This window comes from Oryx dammah, unplaced genomic scaffold, assembly GCF_014754425.2.
Source record: "Oryx dammah isolate SB20612 unplaced genomic scaffold, SCBI_Odam_1.1 HiC_scaffold_25, whole genome shotgun sequence".
Taxonomy (NCBI): Eukaryota; Metazoa; Chordata; class Mammalia; order Artiodactyla; family Bovidae; genus Oryx; species Oryx dammah.
In genome coordinates, this window is record NW_024070209.1 from 7,440,832 (window position 1) to 7,464,873 (window position 24,042).

At 43.5% G+C, this 24,042-nt stretch overlaps 1 protein-coding gene across 1 annotated transcript in view; it reads left to right on the plus strand.

Annotated features, from left to right (window-relative positions):
- TMEM182 (transmembrane protein 182) overlaps window positions 1–22,276 on the plus strand; it is a 48,260-nt gene extending 25,984 nt beyond the window's left edge. The window contains exons 4-5 of the mRNA XM_040223823.1: window positions 3,815–3,952; window positions 19,417–22,276. Of these exons, the coding sequence (XP_040079757.1) occupies window positions 3,815–3,952; window positions 19,417–19,637 (359 nt within the window). The 3' untranslated portion in view covers window positions 19,638–22,276. The remainder of the gene's footprint in view (window positions 1–3,814; window positions 3,953–19,416) is intronic.
- The last annotated feature ends 1,766 nt before the right edge of the window (window positions 22,277–24,042 follow it).

Below are 24,042 nucleotides of genomic sequence, written 5' to 3' on the forward strand. Positions count from 1 at the left end.
TGAAAGAGGATTTGTTGTGTAAATTAAAGTATTACAAAAGCCAGTCCAGGTGTCTTCGTACCTTAACGGAACAGCCTGTGAGGCGTACAGACCACAGCCATGAAGACAGCCTTTGTCCCGCTGGACTCTCACCACCCCAACAGCAGAATCACTAAAGCTCAGGGTACTTCTGCTGCCCTCCCCTCTCCCCACCCAGCTGCAGCCCCCTACCCGGAGGCTGTAGTAACTGCTTCACTTGTTTGCCTTGGTCTGTCCTTTCTCCTGCCAGTTCATTCTCTGTCCATCTACGGGAATGATGTGTGTGTGTGTTAAGTTGCTCAGTCGTGTCCGACTCTTTGCGGCCCAATGGACTGTAACTCACCAGGCTCCTCTGTCCATGGGATTGTCCAGGCAAGCATACTGGAGTGGGTTGCCATTTCTTTCTCCAGGGGATCTTCCTGACCCAGGGGTTAAACCTGAGTCTCCTGCACTAGCAGGTGGGTTCTTTACCATCTGAATCATCAGGGAAGCCCAGGAAAGTAATACTGTAAGGGTGAAAGTTTAATCGAGGTAGGAAAATCAACTGAGTACTTCAGGAGAACCGTTTTGTCTGTTGCTAGTTATTTAACAACAACGTCTGTTGTTAATTATTCATCCTCCTCCTCATTACAACACCCAACCAAGGACTACTATGTTAGGTTAGTTCACCAATTATTTAGAATTAACAGAACTTCATTTCTGTGAAAACAGTAGTTAATTCTGGCCTCTCAGAGATTGATTCAGATGAAGCTTTCCTTTAATTAATCCAAATTGTGATGATGTAGATCACATGTAAATCTATTCATATTGTATATCTTGCTTCAAGTTCTAAGGAATTAATAGACATTCAATATTATTTAAGTTGAGCTTTGGGTTGTATTTAATGGTAGAAATGGATTTTTAGAGATGTTTTCACTTGGCACAGTTCAGAGCTTTCAGAGACAGAACTTGCAGTTTTCACGGGCTCATATTAAGAACAAGGAAACAGATCGAGTGTTCTCAGAGATACATTCAAGATCTGGGAGTCTTAAACAGTATATAAATCACTAACCAAACAAGAACATACTTTAAACTTTTTAGTGTCTATGGACTAGAACTGAAAGCTTGCCCTATCCTAGATCCATGAGGTTAATAGATATCTTTTAAATATTGACTACATTGTTGACAAGAGCATTTTATTACAAAGCATGTAAAAATAATAGTAGTACCAAATATTTTTGATTCTTTATTGCATGCAACTACTGTCCATGTATGTTTTCAATCCTTCCTATAAACTTATTTTAAGGATAGTGCTTTCTGGTTTAGAAAACTGTTCTATCGGAGTCACACAGTTGGTCATCTCTCAAAACACATGCTACGTAATTCACTTCATGTTGAAAATTCTCGGATTGCCTCAGTTTTACTTCAGACAGTGAAGGAACTACCCAGTTCCGAGACAATTCTTCATTACAACTGAACATTTCCATTCTGGAATCGAAGAGTGCCACATATGCAAAGTAGGTAATATAATTAGCTAAGAAACAGGAAGTTCCAAGAAATTCTGAAATAGGCTGAGAGTTGCGCACTTTGGAGAGCTGAAGCGCGGGCAGAAATAAGGGCTGTGGTGACCGCCCGTATGGAAGTTCACTTGGAGGCTGTGTCTGCATGGTCACAACTCTCCAGGCAGCCAGCACCCCCTCCAAGAAGTACCAGTCGGGTGCTCCTGCCTTTTCCCAGGGACTGAGAATCCAAAGTCAGGTGGTTGTGCTAGAGCAAACCAGGGCAGGAAGTAGCAGGTCTCAGGGTCAGCAGTTCTTGGGGGCGTTTACCCCCCATTTCCCTCTGGCTCTCTTTTGCTCTCACCCTCCCTGGATGCTTTCTCTCTCTGGCAGTCCCTCTGATATCGTTAGGAGTCATTTTAAGGGCTCCAAAGAGCTCCGGTACCCAGAGCTGTCAGTCTCAGTGCAGAAAAGAATCCAGCAAGAGGCAAAGTGAGAGATAAGAAGTGATTTCTTAGAATAAGGTTAGTTGTGAGGTTTATAAGCAGACAAGTGAGAAATGCAGTACCCTGGAACTTACTGGGCTACAGTTTCATAATCAAAGGAGAGAAGTGGGGAGGGGGAGAAGAGCTTCTTCGTTTTTCTTGAATGGATGTCATGCTTCCATTAGCAGTTCCTCCTCGAGGTTGAGCAGGCGAGTATTCTTGTCTCTGCATGGTCAAGCTAGGTCCACAAATTATTGGGTTTTTGTGTGTACAGAACGTGTCCTAACGGGTCGCTAACTTCCTGAGCTCACTGGACAGGATGTGGGGTGACTAACACCTAAGTTTAAGTAACTGTCAGTGGTGAATACTCAGGTCACGCTGATTCCAAAAACTGTGCTTCTCTGCTGTACTATGCTTTATAATTTGTCATGCTCCACTTTCCCCGGACCACTGCTTATTGACATTTACACCCCGCTTGCCACCAAACCACCTCCTAATAGTGCAGAAAATGAGGTGCATGAAAGTGTAAGCTGTGAGGCTCCTCTGTTACCTAGTAACTCTGGTCGGACAGGGAAGGCAAAGGTTTGTTCAAAGCCTTCCCTCTTACTTCCCACAGTCAAGTCGACCAGTCATTTCCTGCCCTGTGCCCTGAGGAGCTGGAATACAGCCACAGAGTGCCTTCTTACACAGTCACCCCAGCAGCCGTGCCCCACGAGGCTCGGCTTGTGTTCTTGCCTTCAAAACCCAGTTACACAAAATGTAAACTTCCTTTTCCTATTTAACTGCAGCGGCTCCTCTCCTCAATATTCCATCTTCCCATCCTCTTTCCTCTTAAAGATTCCAGTTGATTTATATATATTTTGCCAGGTGGGCTTGTTGAGAAAAATCATTCTTTACTTTCTTATGAAGTTTCTGTATTTTCATAAAAAAGTATAATTTCCCCAGTATGTTGTGCTATGCTTTCCCTCATTTACAGATGTAGGAATTTGTTTTTGTGTTTTAGCCTTTGGGAAATGACAGATTTGTTTAGTGGATCAGTAATTATCCCACTCAAAAATGGTCATTAGAATTCCTCTTTATTCGATTACTATATGTCACCAAATCTACTATTTATTTATCACCAGCTGCATCCATTAATTCAGACTTACTGACCCTTGACTAAGAGACCACTATAACTTTTCATTTTAAATCTAAGAACAAATATTAATAAAAAGTAGTAAGTCTTAAAAATATCTTAAGTCTCAGTCTATACAAACCTTATTTTTTTTTTTTTGGCTTTGCTTGTCATTTTTATTACCTTAAGACTATTTTCCAATAGAGTCACAATCTAAATAAGAGCCCACTTTTTGTTAGGAAACTTGGGGGACTGTTACGAGCTTCTCAGGGATCACTGCAGTACAAGCATCATCTTGGCAGGAAGTAAGAGGCAGTGTTTGTGGATGTGAATGCCTTTTTATGTCTTTGTCCATTTGGCGTAAACTCCTGTGTGTGACCCATCTGGGAACTTGCTCAAGAGGAGTCTTTCTAGAACTCATTTAGAACCCATTTCTAAATGGATAAGCTGGTCAGAAAAAGAGCTCCCAGAGTATATTAAGCTTGTGCGTGGTGTAAATACCAAGCTTGTGTTGATAGAAGTTCGGCATCATTGAATCCAAAGTCATCTGGTGAGGCTTCGTTTCAAAGATAACTCAGGACCACAGCCTGGGAGGCTGCCCAGCAGTGCTGGGGCTGAAATTAGAAACATGGAGAAGAGAGAAACTTACTGTGCGACAGTCTGCCGTGTTCACAATCTAAGCGTGCCTTACTCTTCTCCTTTTCTCCTGGGACCTGCAGTTTACCGTGGCTTCTGGGCAGTCCTGATGCTTCTGGGGGTGGTCGCCGTAGTGACTGCAAGCTTTCTGATCATCTGCGCAGCACCCTTCACCAGCCACCTTCTCTACAAAGCCGGGGGAGGCGCCTACATCGCCGCAGGTACGTCCAATGTGAAGGCTGTGATTTCTAGCTGTGGAATACGTCTTTGTATTTTCCAGTTCTGGTTTCAGAGGTGAGACTTCTAGGAGTTAGTAATATGCTAATATGCACATAGAGTATTTCCTGAGTGCTGCCTAGGTGGCACACACATTTCCAGGGACTTTGTGTTTTCCATTTGCTCATTGTATCCAGGTTCTGTGAATGAAGACAACAGGCAGGAAAGCTCTGCTATAAGAGCCTTTTAATCTCCCTTGTCCTGTTAAATTTCCACCTGTAAAATGAGTGTGTCGACACATCTGTCTATAACATCTGGATGTTTGTGAAGCCTCTTGTGTGTGCCTAAGAAGATAGCCCATTACGATATTACAAACCCTCATGATTTATTTATCTCAGGTGAAAATCAAATTTTTCTACAACATCATCATTCCATTTTCATAACCGTGGTTCGTATGTGTTATCTAAGCACCTTCTCTGTAAAACCTGCATTTAAAATAAAATAGCTATTTTAAACTAAAATAGTCACCTTCTAAGTGAAGTCACTCAGTTGTGTCTGACCCTTGGCGACCCCATGGACTGTAGCCTACCAGGTTCCTCCATCCATGGGATTTTCCAGGCAAGAGTACTGGAGTGGGGTGCAATTGCCTTCTCCAGAGCATCTTCCCGATGCAAGGATCGAACCCGGGTCTCCTGCATTGTAGGCAGACGCTCTACCGTCTGAGCCACCAGGGAAGTCCACCAGTCCTTCTAAGCCCACTGAAATGATCATACAAATAGAAAAATAACCAAATAGGTGAGTTTTATGAATTTTAAGACTTTTTGTGAAGTTTAACACTTTTTCTCTTCATTAGGAATTAAAATTCAGAGCACTAACCTGAAAACATAAGCACCATATCTTTTTGTAAACATAAGAATTCTAGGAATTTAGACAAACTTCAGCCTAAGACTCAACTGTGGAGGAGGAAATGGCAACCCACTCCAGTATTCTTGCCTGGGAAATCCCATGGACAGAGGAGCCTGGTGGGCTACAGTCCATGAGGTCAAAGTCGGACACAACTGAGCACTAACAGGACCCAACTGGACCTGCCTTTGCTGTGTTGCAGGGTCACATGAGAAGGTCCAGGGGCCTCACCTGAGACTGTAGTGGCTGTGAAGGATGGGACAGGCTGGGCGGCTCAGCGGCCTTTGTAGTTGCTGCAAAGACAACTCATGTTGCTGCCCAGAATCACTTAACCAATGGTCAGTTAACAAAATGGCTCCTTTAAGCATTATGTTTGTATAAAAATTATACTTAATTTTGCAGAGGGACTAAGAAGAGTAATCTCTGCTCAACAAGCTTAAAAAACCCCACAAAACAACAGCAACAACAACAACGAGACCAAAGCCCACCCTGGGGACAGGGGCCCTATGTAACCTATTCTGTCTTTCTTTTCATCTCTTATTTCAACTGTTCTCTTCACTGAGTCTTCAGGGAGCCTTTTTAAGGGCCCAGATTTACCCATCTGAGCTCATGATTTTAAAAATAACTTCAAATATGTGGAATATAGTCCACATACCACAAAATGTACCATTTTGAAGTGTGTCATGCAGTGTTTTGAATACATTTCCAGAGCTGGACAAAGATCAGCGCTATCTCATTACAGAATATTTTTTTTTTCTTATCTTATTACAAAGAAACCTCATCCTCCCCTCCCTTTCTCTCCCCTCTAGCTCTGGTAACCACCAGTCCACTTTCTGTCCCTGTGAGTTTCCTCTTCTGGACATTTCATGTCTGTGGAATCACACTGTGTCTGGCTTCTTTGACTTAGATCTCACAACTGATAATCTCTCTATACTTCATAATTCCATTAGACCAAATCCCTTATTCAGATCTTAAAAGATGATGCTGTGAAGGTGCTGTGCTCAATATGCCAGCAAATTTGGAAAACTTAGCAGTGGCTACAGGACTGGAAAAAGTCAGTTTTCATTCCAGTCCCAAAGAAGGGCAATGCCAAAGAATGTTCAGACTACCGCACAATTGCACTCATCTCTCACACTGGCAAAGTAATGCTCAGAATTCTCCAAGCCAGGCTTCAACAGTATGTGAACCATGAAATTCCAGATATTCAAGCCAGATTTTGAAAAGGCAGAAGAACCAGGGATCAAATTGCCAACATCCATTGAATCATAGAAAAAGCAAGAGAATTCCAGAAAAACATCTACTTCTGCATTATTGATTACGCCAAAGTCTTTGACTGTGTGAATCACAGCAAACTGTGGAAAATTCTTTAAGAGATGGGAATACCAGACCACCTGACCTGAGAAATCTGTATGCAGAGTACATCATGTGAAATGCCAGGGTGGATGAAGCACAAGCTGGAATCAAGATTTCTGGGAGAAATATCAGTAAGCTCAGATATGCAGATGACATCACCCTTATGGCAGAAAGTGAAGAGGAACTAAAGAGCCTCTTGATGAAAGTAAAAGAGGAGAATGAAAAAGTTGGCTTAAAACTCAAATGTTCAAAAAACTAAGATCATGGCATCTGGTCCCATCACTTCATAGGGATGCAAATAGATGGGGAAACAATGGAAACAGTGAGAGACTTTATTTTCTTGGACTCCAAAATCACTGCAGATGGTGACTGCAGCCATGAAATTAAAAGATGCTTGCTCCTTGGAAGAAAAGCTATGACCAACCTAGATAGCATATTAAAAAGCAGAGACATTTCTTTGCTGACAAAGGTCTATCTAGTCAAAGCTATGGTTTTTCCAGTAGTCATGTATGGATGTGAGAGTTGGATTATAAAGAAAGTTGAGTGCTGAAGAATTGATGCTTTTGAACTGGAGAAGACTCTTGAGAGTCCCTTGGACTGCCAGAAGATCCAACCAGTCCATCCTAAAGGAAATCAACCCTGAATATTCATTGGAAGGACTAATGCTGAAGCTGAAACTCCAATACTTTGGCCATCTGATGGGAAGTACTGACTCATTGGAAAAGACTCTGATGCTGGGAAAGATTGAAGGCAGGAAGAGAAGGGGACAACAGAGGATGAGATGGTTGGATGGCATCACTGATTCAATGGACATGAGTTTGAGTAGTGTCAGGGAGTTGGTGATAGACAGGGAAGTCTGGCGTGCTGAAGTCCACGGGGTTGCAAGAGTCGGACACGACTGAGTGACTGAACTGAACTGGAATCCCTTATATGCCTTAAAACTGAGCATCTTCTTCACCAAATATATTTTCTCAACCAAATCACACTCTACTCTTACTTCATTCAAAGGTCTAGTTATGGTGTATATTTTCCCATGATTCCCCCAGAAATAATCTCCCTCTACTAAAATGTGTAAACCTTTATTTCTTCTTCTTTGCTTTTCCATCTTTTTAAACCTTTCTCCATAAAGGTAATATGTACTAGCAGTAGTCCAGTACTTACATTATGGGCAACATGATTGTTTTAAACTCAGAGATACTGTGATCCTGGGTTTCATCTTATTAGAGAATTGTGTGTTTTGTGTGTATGCAGTGCTCTTGAAAAAATTGTTGGTCATTTTTTTTCCATTTTATAATTTGTTTGAGAAAATTGTGTATCTAAAGAATTAGTTTGGTTGAGGACTCTGAACAAAGATGAAGCATCTGATTAATATTTGACCAGTAGGTTTTCTCTCTTCAGTGGCTCTCTGGCTGCACTGATTATGGGGCTGAGGTCCTCTTGGCTCAGGACTTTATGCAAAAGGGAGGAGTCAGTGTGTTCCAGGAGGCCGGTCCTGAAAGCCACTCAACCGGACAGTTACAAGAAGACTTCAAATCTGACTTTTAATTTCCTTCACAGACCAATTATTTACTGTTTGTGTATAGCCGTTTATTTCCTAAGAACACAAGGAGGTATTCCATTGGATGAGATTTTTTTAAACTACTATTTTTTTTTATCAGTTTGGACAGTAAAAGTGATATTCTCAGGAATACCTGAAACTTACTGTCTAGTAGCAATTTCCACCATGAGACACATCTTTTAAAGCAATTATGGGAGTTTAATATATCATCCATAAGCCTGAATGTTAGAGACAAATTTTAAAAATCTTTCAGTTGTCTACTGTTTCCACCCCCAGATATTTTAATAGGCAATTAATACTCTTAGAGTTGGAAAGGGAAACTTACAGACTATTCTATAGAGACATTAGGAAAATGTGCTCTGATCACTGGGTTTTGGGGGCAGCCAGGATTTTTCTGTACTGTATTTGACATGGAACCATGCAGGTAGTCATTTACTGAGTTAAACTGGATCGAATTTATCGAGCTTTCTAGTGGTTAGAGGTCACGTTTTCAAAACGAAGAGTTCTCATTCCAGGGGCAAGTATTCCAAAACCCCTCCTTTTCAGGGCTTGCTGGTCACTCCAGACGTCGCTGTCTCCCCATGCCAACTCTCCGTGCTGGGCCTGGCAGTCGGGAACAGGTGTGGCCCGGGCCCGCAGTTGCCGGAGCTACTTCATCCACACCACAAACAAGACACTCTCTTTATCTGGACAGATGGCCTTGAGAGGGCGGAAGCACATTCCGACTGGCCTTGCTGGTGTGTGCACCGGCGCCGGCCCGTGGCATCAGCACGCAGAGGACTCCGGCATCAGCACACAGGCCGCTTGGGCACATCCCGCGCACGGCCGTGGCGTGCTGACGTCACAGCTGTCAGTGTGAGCAGGGGCGGGCTCCGCGGTCTTCCTCGCGCCCTGGCAGCGGCTCGGGCAGAGTCTGAAGGCCCTGTGTCGTCACTTCCCGCTCTGGGCCAGATGCCTCCTCTGGCCGGGCCATGTGATCGCCATGGAAGTTCAGTTCCGGACCAAGTGCGAGGTGATCGTTAGGATGTGACAGTCCCCGAGTCTGTTTAAGCGAGCTTCTGCCACGCCACTCCAAGGCCTAAAGAGTTGCTGACCCTTCTTCTCATGTGAACTCCGTGGGGCAGCTATGGAGGGCTGACTCACGGCTTCTCCGCACCCTGTGATACCCGAAATGATGGGAAAGATGTCGGAAGGCATGGCATTAAAAAACATTTGAATTATGTGGAGAAAATCATTGTGTGGCTGAGTGTTCCTGCTGCTGCTCCTGCTAAGTCACTTCAGTCGTGTCCGACTCTGTGCGACTCCATAGACGGCAGCCCACCAGGCTCCCCCCATCCCTGGGAACACCGGCCAAAGCGAAATCAATGCAGGAATTGCTGTGCATGAGTTAGATCCCGGAGTGTACAGGAAATCATGAGGACAGGGTTTGGGATGTTCTGGGACACTGACATTGGGTGATAATGCATCACAGCTAAAAATAGTATTTTATCAGCTTATCAGGGTATAAAGAAGGCTGAGTGCCAAAGAATTGATTGTTTTTAATTGTGGTGCTGGAGAAGACTCTTGAGAGTCCCTTGGACCGCAAGGAGATCAAACCAGTCAATCCTAAAGGAAATCAACCCTGAATATTCATTAGAAGGACTGATGCTGAAGCTGAAGCTCCAATACCTTGGCCACCTGATGCGGAGAGCCAGCCACCTATTTAGATAAGACCCCGATGCTGGGAAAGATTGAGGGCAGGAGGAGAAGAGGGCAGCAGAGGATGAAATGGTTGGATGGCATCATCGACTCAATGGACATGAGTTTGAGCAAACTCCGGGAGATGGTGAAGGACAGGGAAGCATGTTGTGTTGCAGTCCAGGGGGTCACAAAGAGTCAGACACAACTCAGCGACTGAACAACAGGGTAGAGAGATTTCTCTTCCATAATTGAAATCACCTTTTCCTGAATGACAACCTGGGATTATATTTTTTTTCTGCTGGATGTAGAACTCCAGAGTCTCAGCTGGGTCGAGAGGGCTGGGAAACTTCTGAATCTTGGCTAAATGCCTTGTTAGCATCTCATGTTAGTGAGACTGCACACTCGTCTTTGTAAGTCAGAGGAACATCGAAGCCCATACTCCAGGCCCAGGGTATGTTAGCCAAAGGAAAGGACACTTTGGCAGTGCAGTGAGTCCTTTGGAAGGTGATGGAGGCCAAGTTGTGGCCTGAGTCCTGCCCCACTCAGTGACTGCAGGCCACATCCTTTCCTTGTCCAGACAGCTGTTTCATATGCTGCCGTGGCTCACCAGGGAAGTGAGTGGAGTGAGTGGGGTGAGCTATACAAACCCTCTGCCACCTGCGGCAGACACCCTGAGCATGTTCTTCTAGTCTGGAAGACAGTGCTTTCTAAGAAGGTAGGGATGGGAGCCCCTTAAAATGGGTCAGGGGGGTAAGTGGATGTGAAGGGAACATGACATTCTTCTACAAGAGGGTAAAACTGACTCAGAAGCACATCGGATTTGCGGTGTGTTTTCTTATTTCCTTTAAAAGGTCAGTGGAATTTGTAGTAGTTCATGGTGAACCACACTCATTTCTAGAGAAAACACAGATGTGATGGATGCATACTGCAGGAGACGTTTTTTACCTTAATGCAAAAAAAGTAGCTCATAGAATCCCAGGGACGTATGTCAGATATTCACTCTTCTTTGGCTGAGACCAAACACGTGGCTCACAGGAGGCTCGGGGATCATGCCCGGCTCCTCACATCTTCCTCCAGATAAAGCCAAATAGTCAGAGCGGAGGAGAGTGTGGAGGAAACAGACCAAGAGCAGGAGGGATCAGGAAAGAACTGCTGATGGCCTGAAGGCAGGCGTTCTCCACTTACAGGCACACACACCTCTCTGAGTGCCCCTGCCCTCTCCAGTCCCTGTAGTGAGAGACCCAGACTATAAATAGCCGCTGACCTGAGGGGAGCTGAGCGGATCTCCCTGTGAGGGAAACTGGTCTGGAGGGCCTGCAAGGGCTTGCCGGTGGCTTTGCTAAAGCTTCTGTCTTCTTAGCAGGCAAGAAGTGGGCTTTCAGGGAAAATCAGAAGCATAACTTCTCAGTATGGAACCAAATATATACCAAAGTACAGGACTTGAGCATTTTGTTCAGGGCTCTGGTCTGTTGGAGGTGGGCGGTGGAGGGAAATAGTGATGAATAATAACTAGGCACCGCTGATCTGTCGGGCGGATGTACCGTTGAGGAGAATTAGTGTCTTGGATTTTCCAGAAATGCAGAATGGCTGCTCAGCTTTTCCTTGTCCTCAGTCCAGAGTCTCAGGTGTACAGGGCTGCCTTCTAAGTAGGAACAGAGGAACCAGTGACTCTTGTTTTCTAAAAGTACCTGTTTTTGCACACTTGCTTTGCATCTTCAGTTGTCACATTTGGGGATTTGTCTAGGAAGATCATCGTGTTGGATTCTGATACGATTCTCATGTGGAATTTTAATGTCCTCAATCTGACTTTTTAAAAAATTTTTATAAATATCAAATACCAGAGTAAGTCAACCTTGGCTGGTATTAAATAGGGAAGAGCTTAGAAGAGTTGTTACTTACAAAAGTACTTTAAAGTCATAATACTTTTCTTTCTCAGATGCATCTTTGAAAGTTTCTTTTTTTCTCCACATTGCTTCTCAGCTGAGATTTGTGGCACAGACTGTTAGAATCAGACTTGCCCTCTCTTGGTTTTGAGTCGGAGTCAACGTGGTAGACACAGGGGCACCTCACAGAGGTGGTGGGTTTGCTTCCAGACCCTTCTCTGCTGTAATCCATGAGTGTGCAATACCATTATGTCTAAAAAGCAGTTGAAATAGTATGAGGATGGCCATGATGTGACGCAGAAACACAAAGTGAGCAAATGATGTGTGGAAAAACGGCACTGACAGACTTGCTCGGGGCAGGCGGCCACAGACCTTCACTTTGCTACGAAATGCAGTATCTGAGACGCACAGTCAAGTGAAAGGCAGTAAAACAAGGTCTGCCTGTATGTGGCACTAAAGCGAAGGGACAAGTCCCCGGAGGAGGAGTTCAGAAACGATGCATCACAGTCAGTTTAACCTCTGAGCTAGGTGATGGCTGCAGAGGGGAGGCGGGTGTGAGGGGGAGAGAGGAGTCACCCCCACCCCCACCACCCCAGCCTTGGCACCATCCTTGCTGGGGACCATCTGGACTGTGGTCAACTCCTGCCCAGGTGAATCAAGGATGTGAGAAGCCTGCTCAGTAATAGCTTTGGTGAAACGTTTTTGAAAAAAGCTTCAATTTGAAACTGGGATAAGTAAATGCTCCCCACCCCCTTTTAAAAGATGTATCTGAGCTGAGAACTAGAGTAACAGGCCTGCAAATGAATGCATTGAATAATTAACCTCCAGCCTGAGGAGTCTTAAACATGTCAGGTGACAAGACATTCTGGCCTATAAATAGGATCTCTGGTTTGGAGTGAATTCTGCCAAGGTGGACGGGCAGAGTGTGCTTCCATCTGCCTCATTTTCCTCTTCCAAAGTACGTGTATCATTACCGTCTATTGTTTACTTGGTACTGTGAGGGGTTTGTTTGCGAATATTGTTTCATTCCACACCCTTTCCCCAAATTGTCATTTGCTGGAAAATAACTAGTAGTGAGTGGACAAGGCATATTGCTTTCTTCACTAGATTATGTTATGTGTTTTCTGAGGCCTTTTTTCCCTTCACATACACTTTCTTATGTAGAAGAGAAGCACATGAGGTATAGATTTGTCTGAATGATCAGATCGACATGGGCTGGATTTTCCTAGGAAGAATCTCTGCTTCCTATGACCAAGGGGCTGCTGTGGAGGGGAGGGAGGCTTGCTTGACTGGACAGTGGAAACAGAAAACGTCCTTAATACGACTAAGCTCCAGTCTGGATTCACCTGATGCGCTTTCTGAAATATCCCCTAGAAGGGGGCTGTGAGGTGACGGGCGCCACCTGGCGGAGGATTCCAGCAGGCCCGGGCAGACACGTGAAACCACCTTTTCCCTCTCTCCTTCCATGAAGTCTCAGAAAGGAGAATCCACGGCAAGCTTCTTCTCGTGCCTCTTGGCCCGTCCTGAAGTAGTCCCGTCACATGAGAAGCTCTGACGCTTCAGAAGGTTTCAGGGGATGATATTTCTAGCCACAGCAAGAGCGTACGCCAAAGCTCAGTGTTGGCTATGTGCTTGTCCTGTCTGGGGCATCTTGCTCCTGGAGTGCTTTCCTCTGTTCCTTTCTCTTATTGCTCTCTTCGGTGAGCACTTGCGTCATCTGTATTTTACCAGTGATGAATCGGAGACACAGAGACGTTAGAAACATGCTCAGTGTTGCTCAGCTACTAAAGTTTAAACTTTCTAAACAGTAAACCTGAACCTGGGTAGACAGATTGCAGCCCTGTGCTCTTCAACCACCAAATACTTCTGGAAACTCAGTTACCATCAGCAGACCCTTGGCCTTAAATGAAACTGCTTCTCAGATCAAACCCCTCACTACTTATGAGTAGATATGGATATACGTGCACAATCATTCTCTATCTATCAATCATTGTTTCACAAGAGAGTACAGAGTATTGAGACTTCCCTGGTTGCCTAGCGGTTATGGCTCCATGCTTCCAGTGCAGGAGATGTGGGTTCAATCCCTAGTCAGGAAACTAAGATCCTGCATGCCAAGGGGAATGGCCAAAAAGTTAAAAAAAAAAAAAGAGAGAGAGAGGGAGAGAGAGAAAAAGTACAGAGTATTGAACATAAAGGATGTTAGTGTCGGAAGTTATCATGCCAATCTAAAAAAGCAGTAAGTATTTGAAAAATCTGATAGATAATACCCAATACATAGGCTTCATTGACTAAAGACATTAGACCAGAAAATGACCTTTGTACAAAAAAAGTGCTCTCCAGGTTGCATTGGTGACATTTTGACAGAAACTATGCGTAGTGATAAGCTTGAATGACTCCTCACCACACGGCCAATAAGAAACCCACCTTGTTCTTGGTATGCCATAATTATTTGTCTGTTTATTTGTTTTATTATGATCACAAAGCTTCATGGGCTTTGGGACCATATTTTGATTATGTCTCCAGTAAGCTATTTTATGAATTTGTGTTAGACTTCAAAAAATAGAAATTATAAAATTCAATTGGGGGTAAATTACACTTTCAAAATGTATGACCTAATTTAAATATAGCTTCATTTAAAACAATTATTACCTGAATGGTAATAATTGTTTTAAATGAAGCTATATTTAAACTGGCAATACTTTCTAAAATCACTGTGGCAAGTGGGTTTGAAATATAATACACTTGTCTCTCAAGACAGCTATTGCTTATGTTTTTAAGAATTTCTTTTTGTAGTTAAGATTTTCCCATAGTATTAGTGCTTCACTTGGTGGGTGGACCAAATCAATAATTGTTTTTGTTCAATCCCTAAATCGTGTCTGACTCTTTGTGACTCTGTGGACTGCAGCATGCCAGGCTTCCCTGTCTTTTCACTATGTCCCGGAATTTACTAAAACTCATGTCTGTTGAGTCGGTGATGCCATCCAACTATCTCATCCTCTGTTGCCCCGTTCTCCTCCTGCTCCCAATAGTCTCCAGCATCAGGGTCTTTCCCAAGTGTTGGCTCTTTGCATCAGGTGGCCAGAGTATTGGAGCTTCAGCTTCTGCATCAGTCCTTCCAGTGAGTATTCTGGGTTGATTTCCTTTAGGATTGACTGGTTTGATCTCGTTGCAGTCCCAGGGCCTCTCAAGACTCTTCTCCAGCACCAGTTTGAAAGCATCAGTTCTTCATTGCTCAGTCTTCTTTATGGTCCACCTCTCACATCCATACATTCTTGATCCATACATCAATAATGGTGCTGTTCATCAGTCACAATATCCCACCAATAGGACATGCATCTCTCTGGGTGTGAACACACATCCTCTCCTCCCACCCACCCCCACCACATTCACTTTCCAGCACAGGTAGCCACACACTTCCACCATACTTTTTTTTTTTCCTCATTCATTTTGTTTCTTGTTTTGCTATATTTTCAAACTTACAGAGAAATGGTAAGCCCCTTTACCCGGAGACTCCCTTGGAAATATTTGGTAATTTCCCCAACAATGCCTATTAAAGAAAGCGAAAGAATCAAGCCCTGGAACACGCCCTGTGTTTAGAGGTGTCATTTGAGTATCCATCAAACCAGAATAAATCTTTCTTTGACCTTCATGAGCTGGGCTCTTTCGAAGAGTACAGGCCTGTGGTTTTCTGGAACGTTCCTGAGCTGGTTTGCCTGATGCTTCCTCTGTACTGGACTTAGGTTTTTCCCTTTGCTGCAGAGCACAGCCGTTACATTGTGTTCTCACTGAATCTCTTGAAGTGGTAAGTGACACCAGTCTGTTATGTCCCTGGTTTTACCAACTTTGATCCCTTGAGTAAAGGGGGATTTGCCAGGTTTCTTCAGTGTAGAGTTGCTGTTTTTTCTTTACGACTAATACGCATTTTGTGGGAAGAGACTCTGAGCCGGTATAAACATTTATTTCCCATCTAAATTTCATCCACTAGTTTTAGTATCCATTTTTGTTTCTTGCCTGAATTAATTCTGACTTAAATGATCGCCGAGCGGTGATTTCTGATTCAGCTCTTCCTTCTGTATTTATAAGTCAGCATTCTGAATGAAAGACATTCCCTTCTCCCTACTGAAATTTATTCACTTGCTTATTTATATCTCTGTGGGCTCGTGGGTCCCTCTTTTGTTTGATGAGATGTAATGGGCTTCTATCATTATTTGTTTAATAGTCAAATGTTCTTAGAACTGGCTAGGAGAAGCCCCAAGATGTGTTTTCTGAATGCCCACACTGTTCTCTGAGCACATCTGTACTTTTTTGGTATAACATGATGTTCCAGATTCGTCTTGTTCTTTCTGTCCCAGCCTGGACTCAACTGTTTCTCAGAGATGCCCCGAACCCCGTGTTTAGAAGCCAAGATCTAGATGCCCAGTGTACTCTGTGGAACTGGGGTGGTGTTGCTCCCAGACTTTCGCAGGGAACAGCCAGGAAGTGTAGCTAGGTACACGCATGCACAAGGGTGTGTGCACACATTTGCCTCCGTATTCATTCATTTATCCATCTAAAACCACAAATTCACACCAACACATTCAGTTCTAAAAAAAAACACCATAGAGTTCATTCTAGCTTTCCCCCCTTTTCAAATTTGTGACTCCCTTCTCAGGAGTGAAGAACCTGACTCCAGCTCGCCTCAGTATATGTATGTGGATGATCAGTCCCGCTGTGAGCAATAGTCTCCTGACTCTTCTTTTGGCTACTTACTTCATGCAGCCCCCGTCATAAATTTTTGCTGCCATATTAGCTAATCTGTTGGCCTTTGGTGTAAATACTGATAGTTTCCCCATGTTTGTTTGTTAATTTTCCTTCTGTTTGTCTGTCTGTCTGCACGTGCACACGCACACACGCACACACACACACACAAAAGACACTGGCGATATAATGGGTTATGAAGAGTAGGGAAGCACTATTTTACCCCAGGGGTATAATCATAAGCTGATCTGTTATGAAGTAAATGGACTATTTCTCCAACCAGTGAACAAGACTGTATTGATAGAAACCACTATTCTTCGTGGCTTTCAGGATGTAATTGCTCTTCAAAGAACAGCAATCATTAAATGTAACTGAATTCTTCCTTATTATGAATCATCTGCTTGATGTCCTACAATACTTTTTAATAATTTTATTTATTTGTTTGTTTATTATTTTCGGCCGTGCTGGGTCTTCACTGCCGCCTGGACCTTTCCTCTCGTTGCAGCAAATGGGAGCTACTCTCTAGTAACGTGCGAGAGCTTCTCATTGCTAGGGTCCTCTCTGGTTGCAGAGGACTGGCTCTGGGGCACGCGGCCTTCTGTAGTTGCAGCTCCCAGGCTCTAAAGCACAGGCTCAGTAGCTGTGGCGCACGGGCTGCGCTGCTCCACAGCGTGTGGAAACCCCCTGGCCCAGGGATCAAACCCATGTCTCCTGCGTTGGCAGGCCAGTTCTTTACCACTGAGCCACCTGGGAGGCCCTACAATACTTTAAAAAATATGGTCTAAATTCAGTAAGTTTACAATTCTTGAAGAAAAGATGTATAAAGCTACTAGTTTTTCACCAAGGAAATTTTTTAAAATAAAAATACCTGAAAGCAAAAGAGATTCATGTGATGCAAGGAAGATTAAAAAATATATATATAAATAAATAATAAAAAATGGTTTGCAATGTGTTTGTATAAGGCAAGAGTATGCAGATGACCAAGCCACACCTTTACATTAGCAGAGCACACTGTCTGTGTATTTGCTGAAAAAAAAAATGCATTGAGAGGCTCAGAGTTGCTAGACAGCACATGGCCTCACCATATTGTTGTCACAGTCTGAAGCATGGCTCTGCGAGAAGCTTGCTGGCCGGATCCGGCTTCACTGCTGCTTTGTGATCAGTTGTCGTGCAGTGATTAGACTGCTCTATTCTGTGCTGCAATGTTTACACTCACGTTCAGAAGGCAGAGTGAAGGATGGTTCTTATTAGTGAAGCCATTGTGTTGACCCTTCGCAACTCTGTAGCTTGTATCATAATCAGGGTAAAGTTTCAGCTCTGATGATGATATACTTTGACATAACGTGTGGGCCCTTCTTCTCAAGATTCTTTATGAAATTGATGACCCAGGAGGGTGAGGACACCTAAATACTTTAGGAACATGGTTAACTCCACAAGAGCGATGGATGGCTAGGCTTGTAACCCATGTTAAAAGCTCTCTTCTCTCCGTGTTTCCCAGCCTCTGCTCCTGATCACAAGGTGGTGCTTACCTTCCAGACAGACTAGTAATTAGAATGTGGAGCTTTTATACCCAATAGTTCAGTTCATTTGTTCAAAGAGTACCGTAGATCCTTAACAAGTTTGGATTGAACTTTTGGAGAAATAACAAGTGACCTCAGGTATATTCTTGTTGTTGTTGCTAAGTTGTGTCTGACTCTGCGACCCTGTGAACTGCAACATGTCAGGATTCCCTGTCCTTCACTATCTCCCAGAGTTTGCTCAAACTCATGTCCTTTGAGTCAGTGATGCCATCCAACCATCTCCTCCTCTGCCACCCCCTTCTCCTTTGCCCTTAATCTTTCCCAGTGTGAGGGTCTTTTACAGTGAGCCGGTTTTTTGCATCAGGTGGGCAGAAGATTGGAGCTTTAGCTTCAGCATCAGCCCTTCCAGTGAATATTCAGGATTGATTTCCTTTAGGATTGACTGGTTTGATCTCCTTGCTGTCCAAGAGACTCTCGAGAGTCTTTTCCAGCTCCATGATTCGAAAGCATCAATTCTTAGCACTCAGCCTTTTTTTTTTGGTCCAGCTCTCAATATCCACACATGACTACTGGAAGTATATTTTGCTTTGGGACAAATTTGTGTATGGGGACCTGTCCCTCATTCAGTAATGCATCAACTTAGCAGCTCTCGAGACTGCCGCTCAGTGCAGTGGTACCACCTCCTTCTGCTGTCACGGTAACAGTCACATGGAGAAGCATGTGCTTAGTGGTAGCCTCAGATTTCTGCATTCATAAAGCTCTTCTGTCCTGTTATTTGATAAAGTCAAAGGCCCAACACTATGACACTTCTCTGCCCGTATAATCCCAACAGTGTTTTGAATAGGTGGATTGCAGTTTTATATTGAAATGGTTCATAAATTATGTTGCCTTCTTCTGTTTAGTAGTTTCCCTCCCTCCTTTCTTTCTTCCTTTCTTTTATTTAATAAGGCTCTTGATCGCCAATCCACAGAAAGTTTGTTAAGGAGTCACATGTGTTCTTTTATATTAGTTCAGTGCTCCCATCTCTGTTTTTTTTTCTGGTACTTGTCTTACTTGGCTTCTGTTTTCACTGTCACATTTAACTACAGCACCAGTTAGTTGTAATTATAAATGTTACATTGTTATAACAATAGTCAGAAAGGCTTTGAACTAAAAATCAGCTAGGAAAGCTACCAGCTGAGTTTGCATAAACTTGAAACTGGGGTTTCAGAGTACCTGTTTCATGAGTATGTTGTACATGTTGAAAGAAATAACATATAACAGTGCTCATCACAAACGAGACATAAAGACGGGTAAATGTTGGAAAGTAAATTCTGCTAGGCAGGGCTTCCCTGGTGGCTCAGACAGTAAAGAATCTGCCAGCATTTCAGGAGACCTGGGTTCAATCCCTGAAGACTCCCTGGAGAAGGGAATGGCAACCCACTCCAGTTTTTTTGCCTGGAGAATCCCATGGACAGAGGGATTCTTGCCTGGCGGGCTATAGTCCATGAGGTCCCACAGAGCTGGACACGACTAAGCGGCTTCCACGACAGCGCAAGGGGTCTTTGACTCTTGGATTCGCAGGCACCTGATGCAGCCCCTGGCACACGGTACGCGCTCAGTCAGCACAGGTCAGCCACTGTCCTCGTTCTTCTGCACCTCTCGCCCCCAGTGCCCTGAACACTGAAGATAAGTGATGTGCCTAGGAAGCGTGCAGTAGCAGGTCTGACACCAAGTAGGCGGCTTAGCTAAAACTGCCCTCTCACAGTTTTATCACCGGGCGTGTGATTGGTCTGCTAGCACGCTCGGGCAGACATCTTCAGAAAGGCTAAAGGTGTCTTGTTCTGTCCCCTCAGGCGTCCTGTTTTCCCTGGTGGTGATGCTGTATGTCATCTGGGTCCAGGCGGTGGCTGACATGGAAAGCTACAGACACATGAAAATGAGAGACTGCTTGGATTTCAGCCCCTCTGTGCTGTACGGCTGGTCGTTTTTCCTGGCCCCAGCGGGGATTGTTTTCTCCCTGCTAGCTGGATTACTGTTTCTGATTGTTGGACGGCACATTCAGATACATCACTAGTCAGACTGCTGCCTCCACTGTCTCCTTGAATGATTTTAAAACAGAGCTTTTTTTTTTTTTTTCATTTTGTCTCTGTGATCCCGGCATAGAATGAGTTGATGTAACTTGTTAGTTGCTATTTGAATTAGCCATTGTGATTTTCTCTCATAAGAGGGTCCCAGGTGCTTCAGTCCTGTCTAAGTGCCCTCAGGAACCTAGTTTGCAGGTAACATGGGCCTCATCCCTTTCACCATACTTGTTGGAGTTTGCAGGTAACAAAGGCCTGAAAGTGCAAAATACCATCACCAGGGGCAAATCATGATTTGATTTAAGCCTCCTTCCCGTTCACTTCTGCTGCTGTTAAGAAAAACTCTTGGGAGAGTAGTTATGAACAACAAACAAATGTTGTCAGAGAATTAACTCTGCTTCTCTTCTCTGTACGTAAATACCCGTGTACACAGGTACCAGTTCCTGTGAGCAGATTATTCACCACTTAAAAATAGATCAAGTTGCTCCCTTAGCAGGAGCCACACAAACTCATCAGTTAGAAGGAGCCCCCACAAACCAACCTGTATTTATTCTGCTTTCCTAACCAAAATTAAGTTTGGTTATGTTAAGTTATTCACTTAGTTGTGCATGCTTATATAAATCTTAGGCTATATTTAAAAGAAGCAAATCTCTATACCAAATCACAGATAATGCAGATTGGATTTTTTATGAACTGAAAATGGCTTAATTGTATATGGAATATGGTTGAAAGTATGTAAAAACCAAGCGCCTGTGCTTTGTACATAATTCTATTTGATATTTTAAAATTTCAAGCTAAAAATTATATTGCTAATCTGTCCAGCATGTGAAGATTTACTGATGAAATGTGTTTTTAATATGCACTCACTATAAACGCCCAAAATGCTTCCAGATGAGGGTGATAATAGTCTTGCTTTATTAAAGACTATGGAATGTTAACTTTCCCCAAGATCTTATGGGTGGTGGCTCTTCCCATCATTTGATGCCCTTCACTGTTGTCCCTCCCTGACTTCAGCTTTACAGCAAGTACATTAGCATTTACAGATCTGCTATTTGCTTTAACCTCTTGGAGGAAAACCTGGGGGGGTGGGTATGTAGGAATGATTATATTCACTAGAGTAGACATTTTGCATATCAAAGATGTTTGTTTGGCACTAGTTTTGATGGAAACCGCATCCATCTGAGAAGCCTAGGTCTAATTTGCATTTTGGAAGCCCCCTGGCAGAGGACTCGCCTAGTGAAGGCACAGAGGCCCTGCGTGGTGTGCGGACTGACGTGTTCCAGACACAGCACTTTACTCCGCAGCTGCTGCAGACACCATGGGCTTGAGTCAGAGGCAGGCGGAAGGGTGACCCCTTAGGAGCCAAGCTTGGGGTGGGGCAGAGGCTCTTGTCCCTCGGTGCCTCACCCCAGTCCCGAGATTGTCTCTTCTGTGCACACCTTGTACTTTCCATTAAACCTGGTTTACTGGGAGAGTGCTCTGGGGGGAAAAATGAAGGTCTGAGGTGTGTGCAGATTACGGGGCATTTTAGGGGTTACCTACCGACAGGATTTTCCTGCTAAAAAAAGAAAGAAAAGACTTCAGGGCCTTAAACTGGTTTCTCAGGCGGTTTCAATTTTATCATACACGTTTTCCTTGTACTTTCCTTTGTGTTCTTCTGTTTCATTTTTATATTGCTTCATTTATTTCTTTGCTTTTGGCTTGATTATTACAAAAATAATTATGGGTTCTGTTATGCATGTTGACAGTGATATGAAGTTGTGGCATGCTATTAAGTTTTCCAGACGATGCTAGATGTATTTGATTAACTCATGGCATCTGTAAAAACAATTCCTTTTGGTAGAACTTTGGAATGGAGCCTTCTTCTAGTGTATTATACGTCATTCGAATTTCATGTGCAAGCTGGTTTTTTTTTTTTTAAGTAAAAGTTTGAATATTTGTAGTTTTCAGATGGTTAGTCTTACTTTCTAATATTTGTGTGACTACCATATATTTATCTTAGGGCAACTGGCTATCTGATCCACACTTTGGAAGTAATAGTTGTAATGCACTGATCACATTAATTCAAGCATATTGCCTGATCTATTTCAGCAACAATCCACGGAGGAAAGGTGAGTTGTATTTACTATGTCAACGAGTAAAATACACTTATATATTCTTGTAACAGTCTTATATCTGATTTGGGATAATATGCTTCATTTTATTTCTCTATTTCGTGTATTGATGTATTTCCAAATCTTTCAAAGTTTTAAAAATCTGTTTTAAGAGGATTGATTTTGCATCTTGAAGTTTCAGTTCAATGAGTAAGATAGCTTCTTGGTGACACTTGCAGAAAGAGTGAGGTAAGAGGACAGTGAGGTGTGACCTTGGACTCTGGTGGAGACTGTGTTCTCTCCTTCTCCTCTTTGCCCAAGCAGTTTAGTTCAGGCCTGCGACAGGAAACACAGGAAACTGCTGGACAAACCCTGCAAGGATGCTGAATGAAGATGTTAAATTTGGGGTTGAAGGTATGCTGGTAGCTAATACTGTTAAGTGTACTGTTACTGGACACTGACTGCTTTTATGACTAATCTATGAAATGTATTGACTGAATTTGAAGATTAAATCCACTTATAAGAGTATATTTATATGATGGAAGAGGTGTCAGTGCTTGGTAATTATCAATTATCAACTTGTGTGTGTGTGTGTGTGTGTGTGTGTGTGTTACGTTTATAGGTTTGTCTTTGTGTTTGTTTTTTCTTTCTACTGCTCTCTCTCCACTTGACCTGACTGACTACCAGCACAACTGGCAGACCATCTGAAGGTTGCTGGGAATAAGGGCCACATCATATGCTTGTAGATACTTAGTTTTTGATCGATTGATCGGTATAGCATCATCAGTACAGTTTATGATTTCTAATACTTTTGCCTGTCCACATGATAGCATGACATTTGTCATTAATGCAGTTGCTTCATAATGTTGCTGTCTTAGTCATAAAATGGTGAACCCTAAAGCCTACCATTTTACCACGTACCCAACTTCCAGAAAAATATGATTTCCAAGGTCTGTTACTTCCTATTCACAGACGCAATAAGACAGAAGAAAAAAGACATTAAAATTTGTTTACTTCTCCAAATTGTTTTTCTTTGCAAAAGTTATGCATATTCATTACACCATTCAGAAAGTATCAGTGAGTGGAAAGAAAGAAATTTCATCCATAACTCCACCAGTAGAGTCAAGCAGTGCATAAATAGTTTTAGTAGGTCGCTTAAAGTTCTCAGTCGCTCAGTCACGTCCAGCTCTTTGTGACCCCATGCACTGTAGCCCGCCAGGCTCCTCTATCCAGGGGATTCTCCAGGCAAGAATACGGGAGTGAGTTGCCATGCCCTCCTCCAGGGCATCTTCCCCACCCAGGGATCGAGCCCACCCACCTCTCTGCTGTGGGGTCCACTTGCAGGTGGGTTCTTTACCACTAGGGCCACTTGGGGACATTAGACAACGTAAAGGGTCATACAGAAAAGTGCTTTGTAAACTTAGATTTTTACTGAATATGACAGCTTGAACAATTTTGTGTCATTCGATATTGCAGAGATTATCTACACTCTCAATAGCAGCCAAGCCCACGCATCTCAGAGATGGGCCCGCCTGGTCTGTGTTAGAGTCTCTGATTCTGGAGATCCTGCTGTTTCTGAGTCACTTTGCTCTTCTTCATGTGGACATATTTTAAAGTGGAGAAATAACAAGGCGTGTCCACCCTAGGCTATGGGCTTCCCAGGCGGCTCAGTGGTAAAGAATCCGCCTGCCAATGTAGGAGATACAAGAGGTGGGTTTGATCCCTGGGTCAGGAAGATCCCCTGGAGGAGGAAATGACAACTCACTCCAGTATTCTTGGAGGGGAAATCCCGTGGACAGAGGAGCCTGGTGGGCTACAGTCCATGGGGTTGCAGAGAGTTGGACACAGCTGAGTGACTGAGCACATACCCTAGGTTACTGAGTTAAATGATTGTGGACAATTGCAAATCGTGTTAATACTTTCTAGACTTCCACTGGCTGACAGTCCAGACAAGATCAAGAACAGGCTGACTCCGATTCTTGAGCACTTCCTGGGTGCCACTACCCATTCTTATGCCATTTGGTGGTGTCACTCCCTTGGGGAGCTGAGGGACTGAAATTGAGAAGGTGTGGAAGTCACCCAAGGCCACACAGTGAGGAAGGATTGGAGATGGTTCTCTAGGTGTTTGAACTCCATGCTCTTTCTATGACACCTCTTGGCTTCTCCCTAATAGGGAAGGAAAATATTTTGGACATATTTGAATGAAAACAGAAAGATTTCTGTGAATGATTAGGGTTGCATGTTGGTTTGTTGCATGAATGAAGAAGCACGAAGTGAGCTACTTCCAAATCCTCCACTGACCAGC